The following is a 17,867-nucleotide window of genomic DNA, read 5'->3' on the forward strand; positions in this document are numbered from 1 at the left end:
TAAAAAAGGCTTCTTGCAGAAGGTGTACTGTTAGCTGAAACTTGAAGGAAGCCAGGGAAGCTAGAAGGCCGAGATAAGGAGTGAAAGAGTTTTAAGCATAGGAAACAGCCAGTGAAAATGCTTGGAATTAGGAGATGGAATGTTGTGCCTTAGTCCTTAAGATCCTGGACCTGGAAAGGATTACTTTTGTTTGGGAGGCAGAGAAAGGGAGGTGGGAGTTTGTACCCTAAATTGGAAAGTTCATAGAACAAGGAACCTCCTTATGGGAAGCTATTAACCATTGAAAGCAGAAGTCTGTATATTTGGGAGTAATCCCATTACAAGCAGGCTGTGCCTAGCAACATGGAAGGTAGATTTTGATAGCTTACTTAAGAAAATTCTATGAATAGAGAACCATTTGGGGCTGTGAAAAGTGGTGCCATTGGAACTCTTTAAAGAAAAGATTACAAACAAAAATGAAGAAGGATAGAAAGAAAAAAGGAAGGAAGAGGAAAGAAAGAAAGAGAGAAAGAAAGAAAGGAAGGAAGGAAGGAAGGAAGGAAGGAAGGAAGGAAGGAAGGAAGGAAGGAAGGAAGGAAGAAGGAAAGAAAGAGAAAGAAAGAGAGAAAAAGAAAGAGAGAAAGAAAGAATAAGAGAAAAGAAAGAAAGGAAGGAAGAAAGAAAGAGGAGAAAGAGGGAGCGAGGGAGGAAGGAAAGAAGGAAGGAAGGAAAGAAGGAAGGAAGGAAAGAAGGAAGGAAGGAAGGGAGGGAGGAAGGGAGGAAGGGAGGGAGGAAGGGAGGAAGGAAGGAAAAAATAAAAGAAAAATGAACGTTGTAATTATAACAACCAAGCTTGACATCCAGGAAAGAGTTGGGATAATGTGCCTCCCTCCTTTCTTTGCAGAGGGAAAGGACCACAGGTAGGGAACATTATTTATACTGTCAGATGAGGCTTAAGTGTTGGTTGGTTTTCTGAACTGTTTTTCTTCTTTCTTTAAAACAAACAAACAAACAACTTTGTTGCAAGAGTTGGTTTGCTGCCGGGGGAAGGGGATGCATATATGCACACATGTATATATACACTTACATGTGTTTTAAAATGGTGATGCTATAAAAATAAAAGATAGCAATAAAATGAGATTTTTTTAAAAAGAGACTTACATTGAACCGAAGAATATTATTTAGCAAGACCATTTGGACCTGTGTCACTGACAGCCTTAACTGAAATGGCAGTGAGTATACTATGGAAGAAGAAAATACATATGGAATCAAAACGCTTGGGTGTGAATCCCGGTTCTGTTGTTTGTTAGCTGTGTAACTTGAAGCAAATCCCTTCATTTCTATGGGTTCCAGGTCCCCACTCTGCAAAATGAGGGTTTGGACTAGCATAAGATGATCTATAAGGTCTGTTCCAGTTCTATAGCCTATGATATTATAAGTATAGCTCAATGAAACTTTAAGTGGAGAGATGACTCTCTCTCTCTCTCTCTCTCTCTCTCTCTCTCTCTCACACACACACACACACACACACACACACACACACACACACACCTTTAGAGTTATCTCAACTATGCTTTTAACATCTTAGGGAAATGGGCATAAGATCCAAATAAATCACTCAGTTACCAGTGCCCCTCAAGACACATACCACTTTGGGGGCATCCCATGCAAGTCATATAGACAGGTACAAAATGTTTCCTTCTTTGCCTCATTGTCTACCACGTAGCCAAGATTGGTCCAAATAATGGAACTGTTAGCTTTGTATAGTTGTGAACTCAGATTTCGGACTAAAATTTCTTTGCTCCATATGAAAACAGTTCTATTAACAGGTCTTTAACTGACCCAGAATTGAATGGTATGGAACAAAAATGTAGTTAAAATGTTGCAATTTCAGTGATTCCTCTAACCAATGATATATAAAATAAAAAGAAGAAAGTTTGGACTATGAAGTAAATTGACCTAGGTCCAGGCTCCAGCTTTTTTTGTTGTATATTGTTTAGATGCAATAATACTTGTTACAGTTCATGAATACAATGATGTTATCTTTCTTTAGGTCCTGAATCTAGTGCAATCCTATGTCACACTGCGAGTTCCACTCTATGTTTCCTATGTTTTCCATTCCCCTGTTGGGGTGGGAGGATGGCAACATTTTGACTTGAAGTCTGAGCTTCGACTAACTTTTGTGTATGACACTGCCATCTTGTGGAATGATGGAATTGGCAGCCCACCAGAAGCAGAGCTCCAAGGTAGGTCCTGGGATTTCTAGGGCTTTAAATTACTTCTATTCAATATTTGTAAATAGAGATTTGTTTCTTTAATATTCACAAATATACATATGAAAAAGCATCCCTTTGACAGTCTGGTAGAGCCTATGGCTTCTTTCTCAGAATCATGTTTTTTTTTTAATAATTGAAGGTAATACTCAATTTCAGTTAGAAGGTAATGAAAATAAAAATGTATTTTTTGACCATATAATTTCACAGACCCTCTGGAATCTATCCTAGGACTCCTTGGAGTCCATGGATGACCTAGAGATATATAGCCTAAGGATTTTTCCCCCAGTTCTAAGTTCCAGGAAGATTGGAAACAAATTTCAATATATTCAATTACTCTTTTTAAATTGCATCAGTTTTCAAGGAAAAATACTCGACTTACTTTCATAATTTGAGTACACCAAAAGTTATATCATTTAAGACTCAGAAATATTACGATATATAAATTTTATAACACACCTAGGAAAACATTCTGCCAAACAAAATAATTCGTATATTGCAAAACAGCCCCGTGACTCAGTGAAGGCAACCTAAGAGCTAATTCCAGTTCTTGAAAAGGAAGAGATACCTCTAGTAAGAGATACCTCATAAAAAAAGTTCTATAGGCTTTTATTTCTGAAAATTGGTATACAATAGAAACATATACTAAACTGTCACTGTGAAATGATTATTAGTCTGCGCACTGGTGACAAGTGTCAGTGTAAGGATATATTTCATGTTTTTGCTTTTCCTAGATAATGATCTTTATCTATGTTAAGGTTTGCAAAGAACGTTTTTTAACTATGGTGACAAGTGTCAGTAAAGGGCTGTGTTTCACATGGTTTCACTTTTCCTAGGCAGTGATCTTTATATAACATGTTAAGGTTTGCAAAGAACTTTCTGTATATCATCTTATGACCTTAGATCCATCCCCATTCCAGAGTCATGATTCAAAGTCCAGAAATGTGCAGTTAATTAGTCCCATTAATCAGACAGGGTACTGTTTACTTTCAAAAATACAGTGTTATCCTAGTTACATACCCAGTTGTGGCACAATGCCCATAACAACCTTTTTAAAAAGCAGAGAAAAGAAAAAAGAATTGACAGGACATTCCAAGTGTAAACTCATGGTTTTAACTGGATTATAGTTTTGTTAAGAACTATGTCAAATGTCATGATATTATTGAAAAATTATTCACAGATCGTCTGCAAACTTTTTTCCTTTTGCTTGAAAAAAAACATATATTTTAAGTGACTCTTCATGGTGGTACTTTTTATGCTTCTAGTCTCTAGCATAAGGGCATCACATCCTTCTTGTACCTAGAGCCAACTCCTGGCAAACTGCTAGATTTCCTGGAATAATTGTTTGCTGCAAGCCTATGAATTTTAGTAGAATCTGCAGAATACAGGTACCTTTAAAGCCTTGACCTACAAAACTCCCTAATTCTGACAAGTTTGTCATGACAAGTTTTTAGCTGTCAATTTCATTTCTGTAGGCTAAAGCTTCAGAAGGACTTTCACAAGGCATACGACTCCTAGAAGTTCTGCTTGGCTTGCAGTTTGCAATGACTTAATCCACTTTCACCAATTTTATTTCTTCTCATTTCTAGACATCTTCTCTTACCCCAGAATAGGGAAAAAACAAATGCTGTTGCCATTAACACATGCCTGTAGAATTCTCTTCTGATCTTTCTGACAAAACACCAAGAGAGTTTAATAACATGAAATAATTTTTAAAATACTTGAACTATTGTTCTTAAAAATTCTGACTTGGATCTCTTGTTCCTTTATATTTTTTTCTCTGCTATTTGGTCTCTTGCCTGGTAGGTTCCCTTTATCCGACCAGCATGCGCATCAGTGAGGAAGGGCGTTTAGTGGTAAACTTCAAGACAGAAGCTCGATTCCATGGTTTGTTTGTGTTGTCCCATCCTGGTAAGAGCTTGTTTTCCTGTTCCTATTATCTCCCATTAAGACAAGTATAAGTTTCTTCTGTTTCCATATTTTTCAGTGCATTTGACCATTGACAGAAATCCTACTTTTAAAACGCATCATATAGTCAGTTTTCTATAAAAAGCTTGAATGTTGTTCATTGATATCCTGGATTATATTCCCACAATCCAGCAGTTCTCAAAAGGCATGCCATGGCACACCACTCTTGCCAAATCCTATGGCATTTATTGTTACAATATTATGAGTCTGAGCACTTCTCCCACAAATTGTATGGAACTCACACTTTCAATTGTATGAACATATACACACCCAAGTCTCCTGAGTCATTTAATTTGAGTTGGGTGTTACCAATTCAAAAGTTGAGTCTTTAATGATCCTTTTAGCAAAAATAATACTGGACAATGAGCAAAAACATTTTAGAACTACTGATATGCCACATAATATATCGCTTTTATCTAGAGATATGCTGGACCTATGATTTCATTGGCATTGACAAGGTGGCCTCAAGGTTGCAGGTTTTCCACCCCTGATGCTCAAATAAGGAAACTCTTTCTACAATCCAAGTAACCACCTTGTCCAAAATTTTGTCTTAGAGGTTACCTACTGCACTCAAAGGTTAAATGGCTTACTTAAAGCCATCCAGTCAGTATGTGCCAGAGACAGGACTTGAACACAGGTCTTCCTATCTTTAAAGCCTGCTCTCTATCTGATGGGGGAGGAGAAGAGAAGGGAATAACCATTTATATAGTGTCTCCTATGTGCCAAGGCACTGGCCTAAGCACTTTACAATTATCTCATTTGATCCTCATGACAGCCCTGCAAGGTAGGTGTATTGTTATCCCCATTTTATTGTTGAGCAAACTAAAGCAAACAGAGGTTAAATGACTTGCCCAGGATCACACAGCTAGTGTCTCATGCTGGATTTGAACTTAGATTTTCCTGACTTCAAGTTCAGCATTCTCTCAATTGTGCCACTTAGCTGCCACAAGGGTAAGCCCCTCCTTTGCTTTTGTTTATTTCTTTGAAATTGTAGGATAGTACAAAGGTGATATCAGTAATATTTTCTTATTATTAATAATATTTTCTTATATAGAAACAATAGAAATATCCATATCTTCTGTCTGTACCATTAAGTATTAATAATAGTAGTTCTAGCTCCCCAGTGCCTAGCATTTTGTTCTGCATACAGTAAGCACTATTTATTGAATTGAGTCGAATGGAATTAAATCTTAATGGAAACTAGAATCAAAAGAACAATATGCCCAATAATGAAAACGATGTAAATGAAGGCAACGTATTAAATGTCCAAAAAATCAAATAAATTAGGAAGGCTAAAATGGGTTCCAAATGACTGAGGTCAAAACAAACTCTCTTTCTAGTAAGAAATAGTAATTTTTTTAAGTGGGAAGTTATATGTGCCTTCAATAACAATGGCTATATTAAATAGTTTTGCTTAATTTTTATGGAAGAGTTGGAGGGGGGATTATAATTGGAAAATGATTGATTAATATACCAAAGGAAAATGTATTACAAAAATATAGAATTGTAAGAGAAACAATGGAATTTCAACTTCTTCCTCAAGATGAAGAACTGACTTTTCTAACAGTGTTTTATGGATATTATCTAGGGAATCTCACTTTTAGTGCTACTCTGTGAGATACCCGTCCCAAACTACAAGCTAACTGAAAAAAGATTTGACAATGCTCCAAATGCTGCTGTCAGCAATTTCAGCTTTTCAGTCCAACAATAGAGCTTTGTTTCTGACTTTTCAGTAATTGATAAAGGATCTACCTTCATCTTCTTTCACTGATGGCTGGAAATCAGTGGGTTTTAACTAGATGTTCATGAACTTCTAAAAACTTTTTTTATTAGTGCACTTCACCTTATTTAAAGAAATATTTTTATTAAGATCATTTCCTAAAATTATTTAACTCTTTATTATACCAATTCCCACCATTCCAAAGTGTGCGTGTATCTGGCAGGCCTCAAGGGAATAAGAACCTCATCCACACTCTTTCCTTCCCTTTTCCTGAATGTGTTCTGACAACAGAGAGAATGAACTTGCTGTTCAGAGAATGAGGGCTTCTCATTGTATCTTTAAAGAAATCAAACTACAAGAAATAAAGAACCAATGAAAATAATTTAGTTTTCTTAGCCTTGGCAATCTATTGAAAAGCAGGGACTTTCTGGCATAATTTACTAAGCTAAAATGTTTTAAAGTTAATCTTAGTATGACATGGCCTCATATGAGTCTTTAAGAATAGATTCTGTACTTAAATTAGACTTGCCCAGCTGTGTTGACTGTAACTGGTTATATTAAGTTCAGCTCATAGAATCTGCGCACTAGAAATGTGTATAACTTCTAACTCACTAGAAAAGAGACCCTAAGCAGTTCAAGTATTTCAGTGGACCATCTCATAATTAGAAGAGGCTTTACTGATCTTCTTGTCCAAAGCCCTCATTTTACAGTGAGAAATTTGACACCCAGAGGGTGAAAAGACCCAGGATCATACACAGATGTAGAGTCAGAATTCAAACTATATCTTCTGACTTCAAACCTGATGTACTTTCCATGATATCACACTGTCTATTGAGTACACAGGGTGTTCCTAAAGTCTGGACACATAGGTAAAAATGCATATTTTCAAGAAACAAAATGACTGAAATTTTCAACAACATTTTATTTAATTGGAATATTAACAAATAACATCTTCAACTTCAAATAACATTATATGATTTCATATTCATATTCCAAGAGTGAATTGCTAAAATTGACAGCAATGTGGAGTTATTGCATCGAGTTCACATGAATCTTGCAAAGCACATCAACCTTTGCATCACAAATGATGGAAATTATGTTGATGTTATTCGTTAATATTCCAATTAAATAAAATGTTGAAAATTTCAATCATTTCATTTCTTGAAAATATGCATTTTTGCCTATGTGTTCAGACTTTAGGAACACCCTCTATAGTACAGCATAGTGAAATGATCACAAAGAAGCAAAAAGATTGGTTGTCTTGTCCCAGTACCACAATATGCAACCAATTTTAACATTTTCAAGTTAATTTCTCTGATTTCATTTCCTCCTTTGCCTATTTACTACACAGAGTTGTATGCAACAAAGGAGATAATGTATATAAAAATGTATTTTTAAAATGAAGTGCTTTATAAATGCAAGGTATTATCATCACCATTATTGTTGATATTATTGTGGTTGTTGTCTTTCTAGCATCTTCCACAAGCTCTATGATCATCTCAGCTGATCATCCTGGCCTGACTTTTTCTCTCCGCCTCACAAGGAGTGAGCCAACATTCAACCAGCCAGTCCAACAATGGAGTTTTGTTTCTGACTTTTCGGTAATTCATAAAAGACCTACCTTTATTTACTTTCATTAGTGACTGGAAATCAATGGGTTTTAACTAGGTATTGATGAACTTTTAAAAACATTTTTTATAAATTCACTTCAATATAATTCCTTCCCTTTGCAATCTTATGTGTTTTATTTTGTACATTTAAAATATTATTCTATGAAGGGGTCCATTGGCTTTATCAGCCTGCCATTGGGGTTCATGATACTAAAAATGTTTAAAAAAACCCTCCCTTATTCTTGCTCAGCTTTTTAGCTGAAGGGCCATATTTTTCTCTTTTCCCATTCCAGGTCAGGGACTACTCAGGAACCTATACTGTGAAACTGATAGCATGTACAACCTCTCCACATCAGGAATACAGCCTACCAGTGATTTGTAACCCAAGAGAGCCAATCACATTTGATCTGGACATCCGATTTCAGCAGGTAACTCTTAGAGAATTATTTCTTTGTTCTATCACTTTATTGGAAGGTTTTCATAATAGTAGAGGTCACCTTTAACCAATGTCCTCCATGTTGTGTCCAACACTAAAAAAGTAATTATACCATTATTTTTCTAATGGTATTTGTAGTTCAAATTACATCATTTGTATTTAACTTACAGTTAAAATTAAATATCTTCTAAACATGTTACAATGATATAACATTATTCAAATTAAGATAAGAGATTCTGAGATTTCATATTATTGAATATGCTGTAATCCCTATTATAGACAGCATTGATGTATTCAGTCATATCTTCCATGTCGTAAATAAGTTAAGTATCATGCTTAGCATAGCACATAGATGAGTTGGCACAAACTTATAAGCCAAGACCTGAAAAACAAAATAAACAGGACCTAAAAATTTAGCTCATGAGCAAGTTAAAATTATAATAAAAATTGAAATACATGTAATATCCTACGAGCTGTTCATCATTTTCCTCCAAATCGTCCAAACAATCCTATTATTTTTAAGGGCACTACCATTCTTCCAGTCACCCAGGGCTATAATCTTTACTCTCAACTCTTTACTTTCACTCACCCTACCTATCCAATTGATTACCAAATCTTCCTTCGTATATCTCATATATTTGCCCTTCTCTTCACTCATACATACACGACCTTAGTTCAGACCATCTACACCTCTCACCTGAACTTGCAGTAACTTACTACTGCAGTAGTCTTCTAATTGATTTCCTTACTGCATCTCTCCCTACTCCAGTTTATTATCCACTCAGCTACCAAAGCAATTTTTCTCAAGTGAAAGTCTGGCTACATCTTCTCCTACCCCCTATTGAAAGAACTTCAATGTTTCCCTCCCACCTCCAAGATAAAATATTAACTCTCCTTTTGGACATTTAAAACTCTTCAAAATCCTATCTCCTTCCTACCTTTCTAGCCTTGTTATGCCTTACTCCCCTTTACAGGTGCTACAATCTAGCTACTTTAGTTTACTTGAAGTTCCTCCAACAAGATACTCCAACTCTCACCTCCATGCTTTGAACTGGCTGTCTCCAGTGTCAAGAATCCTCTGCCCCCAATCTCTGTCTCTTAGTTTCTCTGATTTCCTTCAAGACTCAGCTCAAATTCCACCTTCTGCAGGAGACCCTACTTGGTCCTCCCAGCTGCTAATACCTTCCTATTTCAGATCTTATTCATATATTCTGTATATATCTTCTATTACCTAGACATATATGTGTAGATATACATACATATATACATACATACGTGTGTGTATATGTGTATGTGTGTATGTGATATAGATATATAGAGATACAGAAATAGATATAGATATCTATATATAATGTTGTCTGCTCCATTCAAATATAAGTTTCATGAGAAATGGTACTATTTTGTCTGGTTTTTTTATCTTTTTGTACCTCTAACACTTAGCACAGTGCCTGTCACATCCTGAGCACTTAATAAAGACTTGTTGCCTCATTTTTTGACTGAGATGCCAATCTGGAGGATCTGTTGGGGAACACTTGTGGGTACTTCATAAGATTTAGAGCTGGATGGACCTTTAGAAATCAACTAGTCCCACTCATTTTGCAGATGAGAAAAGCAAAATCTTCAAGATGTTGCAGGACTTAGTACCACATAGTAGCAAAACTGGGACTTGAACCCAGGATTTCTGACTCAGAATTCAGTATTCTTGCCAATTCTTCATGCTGTCCCTGCTCCTTAAACTGCAGAATGCCCCTAGGAGCAATTTTTTAAGATAAGCCAAGTTCACTACAGAAAGCAATGACATCTTAATGACTTTGTCTCCCCTGAATTGGACTCAGTAGAATTCTCTAGGCAGAAACTGCAACCTTGGGAATAACTCCCTGAAGTATATTTGTATATCCCTACTATGGGTTTTTTTCTTGATATTTAAGGAAAATTTAAAATCTTACACTTTGATACTGGTCCAAGCTACGTAACATTGCTCTGCAAAAAAAGAGATTTGGAGGTGAATAGGGTTCAATGAATAATATTGAGTGTTGGCTAATAGTAAGGTAACCACATACATTCCATAAGACAAATAACTGGAAAGGATCTGGACTGGTAGAATTTTTGCTTTTTTTCCCTCACAGACAGTTTGACCCATTATTCTAGTCTTTTCCTGAGTCTTAAACATAGGAGGTAAAAGATAAGTTAGTATAAGTGTGGGGCTCATAGTTTTGAAGACCTGGCTTCAAATTCTGTGAATGTCATTTAACTTCTATGAATTTCAGGCAACAATCCTCTAAGACTCATCTTCTAAGTAATGAATCCTGTTCACTTTTCCTAAGCAAAGGAACAAAATGGACATAGCTTTTCTCAGCTTTCTCTTACAACAAGTCCTAAGACATGCTCTGTGATTCCCCAGGTAAAAGTAGCCTATAGGGGTTCCAGGGGTTCTGTGAAGCCCCCAAGCCAATATATAAGGCAGTTGTTACATACTCAATCCAAGGTCCTACACTTGGGTTTCCAACCAATCCATCTGGTGGGAAATTAATTCAAACTGTACCAAGTCTGTTTCAAAGCATCATGGCCCACAACAGATGGCTTGTGGTCAGTATCGGTGTCCTCCACCAGTGAAATCACATTGTTACATAGATCTAATAGGTCCAAAAAGGGCAGATATAATCACAGCTCCTGACACAGTATCAACATAGCAAATCAACAGCTAAATGACTGTCACTAGATTACAGTGAGGTTGTCCACAGCATATAGACAATATCGAAAGATATATTCTCTTGGGTATATGAGAAAACATTATTTTAGTTTGACATCTTCACAATGTACAAGGGGAACATGCTAAAGGGTCTTTGTGATTGGTTTTAGGTCAGTGACCCTGTGGCAGCAGAGTTTAGCTTGAACACACAGATGTTCCTCCTATCAAAGAAGAGTCTCTGGTTGTCTGATGGATCAATGGGATTTGGGCAGGAGAGTGATGTTGCATTTACAGAAGGTATGTTTACATGTAGAAATGGGTCTGGTCCAGCTGCTATTGAAGTATGTCTAGAAGACTGTTACTTTTGCAGTTTTTTTATATAGAATAAACCAAGTCTCTTTGGGAGACTTTTAAAATAATTTTTAAAAATCATTTTCACATGGCCATTGAAATTGGGCTTTTGTTATTGGCTAACCGCTAGCTATGAGAAAAGTACCCTTATCTGAATGATCTTTAATATATACATATATGTAGATGCATTTTTATTTTATTTTCATTAAGAATTATGGGTATTTGATGTATATATAAGCATAGGAGAAGAAAATAGGAAAGATGAACTTGTAAGATGAAACAAAAAAACATACAAGATTGTAAATTATTGTACGTGTTGTGACTTCTGCTTTTCACCGATTATTAAATTCATTCTAAAAGATATGTATATTGTCTTTAACATAGTGTTATACATATCAGCCTTGTTTTCATAATCATTTTCCATATCTAAAATATGGATATATTATTACTAGTAGCATTATTTAAAGGCAATGTGGTTTAGTGGCTAGAGTTGTGCAAACTCTAGGTGAAGTCCCCTTCTCAGTATATGCTGGCTTTAGAACCCTGGGTCACTTATTTTACCTCTCAGCAACGGCAAGGATGAAGTTTATTGTCCAATCTATTCCACTAATCCAGTTTTCTGCTTTTTTATCCATTATCAGGTAGCTTTGATAATTTCTGCTTTTTAGAGGATAATTGTGATGTGAGAATACTTCCATCCTCTTTTGTTTTTCTTTTTCATCATCCCCTTGATATTTTGTTATGATTTTGCCAAATTAGAAGTATGGTGCAGAGGACAGGGAGCTTGTCTTGGAGTCAGGAAGACTTCATACATACAGGTCATGTGATCCTGAGCAAATCACTTAGCCACATGTGGTCTCGAGGCCACACGTTACTGGCCCCTAGTAGCCTTTCCAGCCTCCAGGTTACTTTCTAAGACTATGAGTTACAGAGAAGGAAGCAGAATGCATTGGGAGAAATAGTTCCTCACCTATGTAGCTCTAGTAAAAGAAAAAGAAATTATGTATCTAGAGAGATATCCGTATGATTGGTATTTTAATCATCATAGCATTAAATATATGGATTAAAATAGTATTTATTGAATATCTTTAATTTTTTATTGTTATTTGTGCAAAAATTGTTTTACATTTGACTTTCTGTGTCTAACATACATAATGGCACTATGATCTAGTAAAGAGAATGCTGGGCTTGGAGTCAGGAAGTTCTAGGTTCTATTTCCAAATCTGAGACTGTGATACATTACAAGTTATGTTTTAACTACCTATCTCAGTTAGTTTTCTAGGACTTCCCTACTAACAATCACAAATCCTTAACTTTATTTGTGTACGTGTCATGGTAGCTTAATTCCCAACTATATTAAACATTTTGTCATTATTTTAAATGTTACTTCTCTGTAGATTTGAATAATCTTTTGAAACAGTTATTGTGGGTTTTATCCAGAACATTTTTCATTTTTTATTTCATCTTAAACTGACACATCCTTCAGAAACAGCTTTAGGTTTTGCTTTCAGGTGATTTTTAAAGTAAGAAAACCTAATTGACTTCTTTAAAGACCTTTTATTTTTCAAGTATTAACTCATCTAGTGTGTTATTCTGTTCTATTTAAAGTTTGTGTAAAATGAACTAAATTTTAATGGGGTGCTTCAAATATCAAATGATGGGCCAAGCTGTGAGGGGCATACCTGCCTCTGACCTAGTATTAACTACGTTGAAAGAAATACATTAGCCTGCTGGGATGGACATGAAACAGAGCAGGTTTTCCTAGAAAAGTCTTGAAATAGACCTTTGGACAACCATCAAGGGCTTTCTAAACACCTAGAAACAGGCTAGAGACTGGTTTGTACCAAGAAGGTCTCACAGAAGATTAACAGGGATAGCATATCCCATCTCTTCTTCCAGGTGATATCATTTATGGTCGAGTCATGGTGGATCCTGTACAGAACCTGGGTGATTCCTTCTACTGCAGCATTGAGAAAGTGTTCCTCTGTACTGGAGCTGATGGATATGTACCTAAATATAGTCCAAGTAATGCTGAATATGGCTGCTTAGCAGACTCCCCTTCTCTCCTGTATAGGTTTAAAATTGTGGTAAGTCCCCTTAGTTTAATGCACTGAGTAGGTTTCCAATTGGTTGGGTTCTGTCTTACTAAAACCGTCTAGTCTTCTTGAGCTTAGTCACATGGAAGAAAATTTGTTTTGCTCTTTATTTACAAGAGGGAGGAGGAGAGAGGGGGATGGAGGGGAGAGATAAAGAGTGAGATAAGAAAGGTAGGAAGGAGGAAAGGAAGGAAGGAAGAAAGGAAGGAAGGAAAGAAGGGAAGAAGGAGGGAAGCAAAGAAGGAAGGAAGCAAGGAAGGAAGCAAGGAGGGAAGCAAGAAAGGAAGGTAGGAAGGAAGGAAGGAAGGAAGGAAGGAAGGAAGGAAGGAAGGAAGGAAGGAAGGAAGGAAGGAAAGAAGGAAGGAAGGAAGTTGCATCCTTGGCTTACAAAGTGTGTTGTTATCTTCAGCGGCCAACTATTTCCTTTTTTATTTAGGATAAAGCTCAACCGGAGACCCAAGCCACTAGCTTTGGAAATGTCCTGTTCAATGCCAAACTTGCTGCAGATGATCCTGAAGCAGTTCTCTTAGTTAAGCAGCCTGGATCTGATGGATTTAAAGTTGACTCAACACCACTATTTCAGGTGAGTAAAGAGTTAAACTGGGATCTGGGGATCCTGAGCAAGTCATTCAACCTCTCAATGCCACAGCCAACTCTCTGAAATTGCACTTTGGAGAAAAGATGACAACGTGCATTGGCAGAGGAAAATTCCTCTCTTGGGAGCTCCCTCTACCAATGAAATTACAGGTCCAGCTTTTATGCCTGTCCATAATGCATGGAACACAGTAGGCACTTAATAAATGCTTGTTGATTGATTGATAAATAAGTGCTCAGATATCTGTTGAATGAATGGATGAATACAAAAAATTAAGTAAAAGTAGCATTCTTTAAAACTCACCTTCTGTTGACCTCCTAGGACCCAATTAAATGAGACTGACCAAATAGCTTTAGTCTGATAACAATTGTTTTGTTTGTTTTCCAGGTTTCGCTTGGCAGGGAATGGTACATACATACAATCTATACAGTGAGATCAAAAGATAATACTAACCGAGGTATCGGCAAAAGGAGTGCAGAGTACCAGTACCACTCTCTATCAAGTCCTGGGGTACTTAAGACATCCACACAGAGCAGAAAGAAAAGAGAGGCCAGAAATGCTCCCCCATTTGCCAAGGAAATTGGAGCTGAAAACAACCGAGGAACAAACATCCAGCACATAGCCCTGGACCGCACCAACAAGAGGCAGATCCCTGAAAGGGAAGTTCCTCTGGATGGAGCTCTTCCCAGGGAGTTGAACAACAGTAACCCTGAAGTAAACCTCATTACAGTGATCACAGGTGTGGCCACTGGCCTGCTTAGCATCTGTCTAATTGCAATCACTGTACTGCTGCTAAAGAGGAAACAAAACTCCAAAAAGAAGGAAGCCCCAGCAGGATCAGGGAGCACTGAACCAATGATGCCCCAGAACAGGTACAACAGTGACAGCTCAGAGGTTTGATCTCAGGTGCTGCAGTTCAGCTTCAGAAAGGACCCCAGGGTGTAATACTGTGAACAGACAGTTCTGGAGTCACTAGGCATACTCATAGACTCTGATTTGAACTCTTTCTTTTCTTCCTACAAATACAAGAACACTTCAGACCCAGTCTCTCATTCTGCCAAAAGCTCAGCCTCATGTCTTCACAATAGTGCCCGCCACTGAAAGGACAGCATTGGAATGGAGTGACATTTCCCTGTAGCAATTTCTAAAGACCATGAAGAAGAAACTATCCAAAGGTGCTAGTAGATCTTATGAACAATGGAAGAGGAAGCCTGTTCTTTCTCTTTTTTCACTGTGTATGAACTCCAAAGGTGCAATTTTCATGTTGTTTATTCAGGATATACAGTTTGTTACTAGAAACTTAATTATCGTTAACTGGCAGAATGGGAAGCACGTCGTTTAACATGACAAGTTTTCCAAGAAGTGAAGACAGCACAGAACCATGACTAGGGCTATCTCTTAATCCACAAGTTTGGGGTTTCTTAGACTTAAACCTTGTTTTGTTTGCTTATTTAAATTTATATTAAACCAAAGAATATGGTCTGTTTAGAAGAGAGCACATTTTTATGGAAATAGGACGGCTCTGTCCTAGTATATAATGGGTTATAGAACTACTATATAGTAAATTATACTTGTTGACAATACCAACAAATATGGGAAAGGACATGGGCTTGGTAGTATGTTGGTCATCTAGAGAAGATGTAATGTTAAACTCATACACGAGAGAGTTTTCTGAAAGAATTGAGCCTAGAAATCATCTGCACCTGCAAGTCCTATATTTTATAGTTAGAACATTACAGAAAATGGGTGTGAAGGAGCAGCACCGACTTCATTGGAAGAAGCTGTATTTATTAACATAGCATGTCTAATTGTGGTGTCTCTTGAAAGTACTATAGAGAATTATCTTCTGGGATAAGGCCAGTCCTCAGTCAGTGTGCAATAAGCAACATGGTCACACTTGAATGTATGAGGGTCAAATTAATGATGGCACACATTAGGGATGTTCTAATTAGAAACTGACCTAGATTCAGGGAATGTTCTATTGCTCCTGAAGAAGGCCCCACAAGATCTGAGAAAAAATCCTACTTAATCCAGAAAAACCTCTTTGCAAACCTGATGCTTATGAATTAGCCACAACTTTTTATTGTAATATCTAGAGTCTTTTTAAATATACATATATTTATACATATATACCCATATGCCTATGTCAATACATATAAATATGTGTGTATATATATGTACGTATGTACACACACACACACACAAAGATACACACATAAAAAATTTAGTGAAAAAGTAACTCTCAATTCCTGATTTGGGAAAACAAGTGTCTACAGTGGTTGAGAGAAAACTGAGATGAATGTCATTATATAGTATGGATTTCCCTTCCCTTATTCAACTTGGCAGCTCACCATTGCAGAAATCTCTGAGAAAGAACAGAGTAGGCTGATTTCTTCACTCAATAAATGAGTTTACCGTAGTCCAATTACATTTCAAGGGCTCCCAAGTGGCATTTCTTACCAAGCAGATCCATATAGTACCCTGAATCCCAGAATTTCCCCTACAGGTCAGTGGTAAGACATCTGGAAACACTCACACCCAGTGTTCTGGCCAATAGTTATGTGCTCTTTGGCTACCTCATAGTCTTCATGAATTGAACATTAGCTCTGTTGCTGCAAACAGTCTATGAACTATATACTATTTAATGTTTGGGCCAATTTGTACAGAGCATAGAATCTCACCTAACCTTGTATTAAATCATCAATAAAAAGATGACACACAAACCAAGCCTCACTGCAAAGCTACCATTTAGGATTGTGCCACAAGACTGTGTTATAGCTGTGACCATTATAATAAGATCCTTCTGAGACTTCCAATGATCAATAACTTTACAAACCCATCTTAGGTCAAATTCCATCTTCTAGTGAAGAGTGTTTTAATGATGCTTTTGTTGGATAGTTCATGGCATGTATGAGACAGTTCTTGCCCTTAAGAAGCTCACAATCTAATAGGAAAAGTAGCTGGGAACTTATGAAATTCCTTAAAGAATCAGTACTCTCTTCTTGTTCTAGGCGTGCAGTGTCATATTATTTCTAGAGCTATGAGACCTTAGAGATAATAAGATCCACACAACTTTCCCTGTTAAAGAACTAGAAATCTTTGCATTTCTCTTTTATTCTTCTCCCTCTCTTTTTAGAAAACAGTATTTCATTTTGGTTTGGGGAGCAAAGAATGAGTGTCTGGAAACTAGTTGAGTTAAAATTGTGCAGTCTAACTTTCTTAAGTCTGTAGGACTTAAAAGGGAGGAAATTCAGAGTTCCTTAACGAAATCGATTTTTATTTACTACAGTATGTAGAGTATCTTAACCTTTATCTATACATTGTGCTCCCCAACTACAAAAAAAATGGCCTCACATAGATTTTTTAAAAAGGATTTGATGGATTTTTTCATTTCCCATACATTATTATCATTTTGTGAAGAGTTTACTGCTTTGAAAAAAATTCCTGTTATCTAGAGCAGGAATGGAGCCAATTCCCTAGAAGATAATCAAAACCTGTTTGGCCCTACATTTGAATGGCATCCTACTGAAAACTCATAGTATTAAAAATAAATGTCGCTGATTTTTGTAAAACTAATGATTGTGCTAAGGACCCACTCACTGGTGAATCTTTTTTTTTTATTTTTCACATGTTAACAAGAAAATTGAAGTTACATTTGCTTAGGCTCAGTCAGTCCAAATTTATTGAGTACTCACTGTGTCCAGTTTGTTCTACTAGTCACTGTGAGGAATTGTAAAGAAAACAGAAGACCCGGTTCCTTCCCTTTATGGTTCTTATCCTATTATAAAGATTTCCCTGAACCAAGAGTCATATAAGGTGAGGAGTAGACCTGAGTTCAAATTCCTACTCTGCCATTTACTACTTGTCTGACCTTTGGTAAGTCACTTAATTTTTCTGAGCCTCAGTTTCCTCATCTGTATAATGTAGGGGAGGAGGAATATATATCTTTAAGACAACTTTCACCTCTAAGACTTTGATCCTATCATCTGTAAGGTCTCATAGCTCTAGAAATAATAAGACACTGCATGCCTAAAACAAGAAAAGTACTAATTCTTTAAGGAACTGCGATTTCATAAGCTCCCAGCTACTTTTCCTATTAGATTGTGAGCTCCTTAAGGGCAGAGACTGTCTTCTGCCTCTTTTTGTATCC

At 36.7% G+C, this 17,867-nt stretch overlaps 1 protein-coding gene across 1 annotated transcript in view; it reads left to right on the top strand.

Annotated features, from left to right (window-relative positions):
• Nucleotides 1-14,684, top strand: part of FREM2 (FRAS1 related extracellular matrix 2) — a 222,227-nt gene extending 207,543 nt beyond the window's left edge. The window contains exons 17-24 of the mRNA XM_036746176.1: nt 2,033-2,225; nt 4,059-4,163; nt 7,414-7,541; nt 7,844-7,978; nt 10,846-10,972; nt 12,926-13,113; nt 13,559-13,705; nt 14,105-14,684. Of these exons, the coding sequence (XP_036602071.1) occupies nt 2,033-2,225; nt 4,059-4,163; nt 7,414-7,541; nt 7,844-7,978; nt 10,846-10,972; nt 12,926-13,113; nt 13,559-13,705; nt 14,105-14,617 (1,536 nt within the window). The 3' untranslated portion in view covers nt 14,618-14,684. The remainder of the gene's footprint in view (nt 1-2,032; nt 2,226-4,058; nt 4,164-7,413; nt 7,542-7,843; nt 7,979-10,845; nt 10,973-12,925; nt 13,114-13,558; nt 13,706-14,104) is intronic.
• Nucleotides 14,685-17,867: the final 3,183 nt, after the last annotated feature.

This window comes from Trichosurus vulpecula, chromosome 2 (assembly GCF_011100635.1).
Source record: "Trichosurus vulpecula isolate mTriVul1 chromosome 2, mTriVul1.pri, whole genome shotgun sequence".
NCBI classification, from domain to species: Eukaryota; Metazoa; Chordata; class Mammalia; order Diprotodontia; family Phalangeridae; genus Trichosurus; species Trichosurus vulpecula.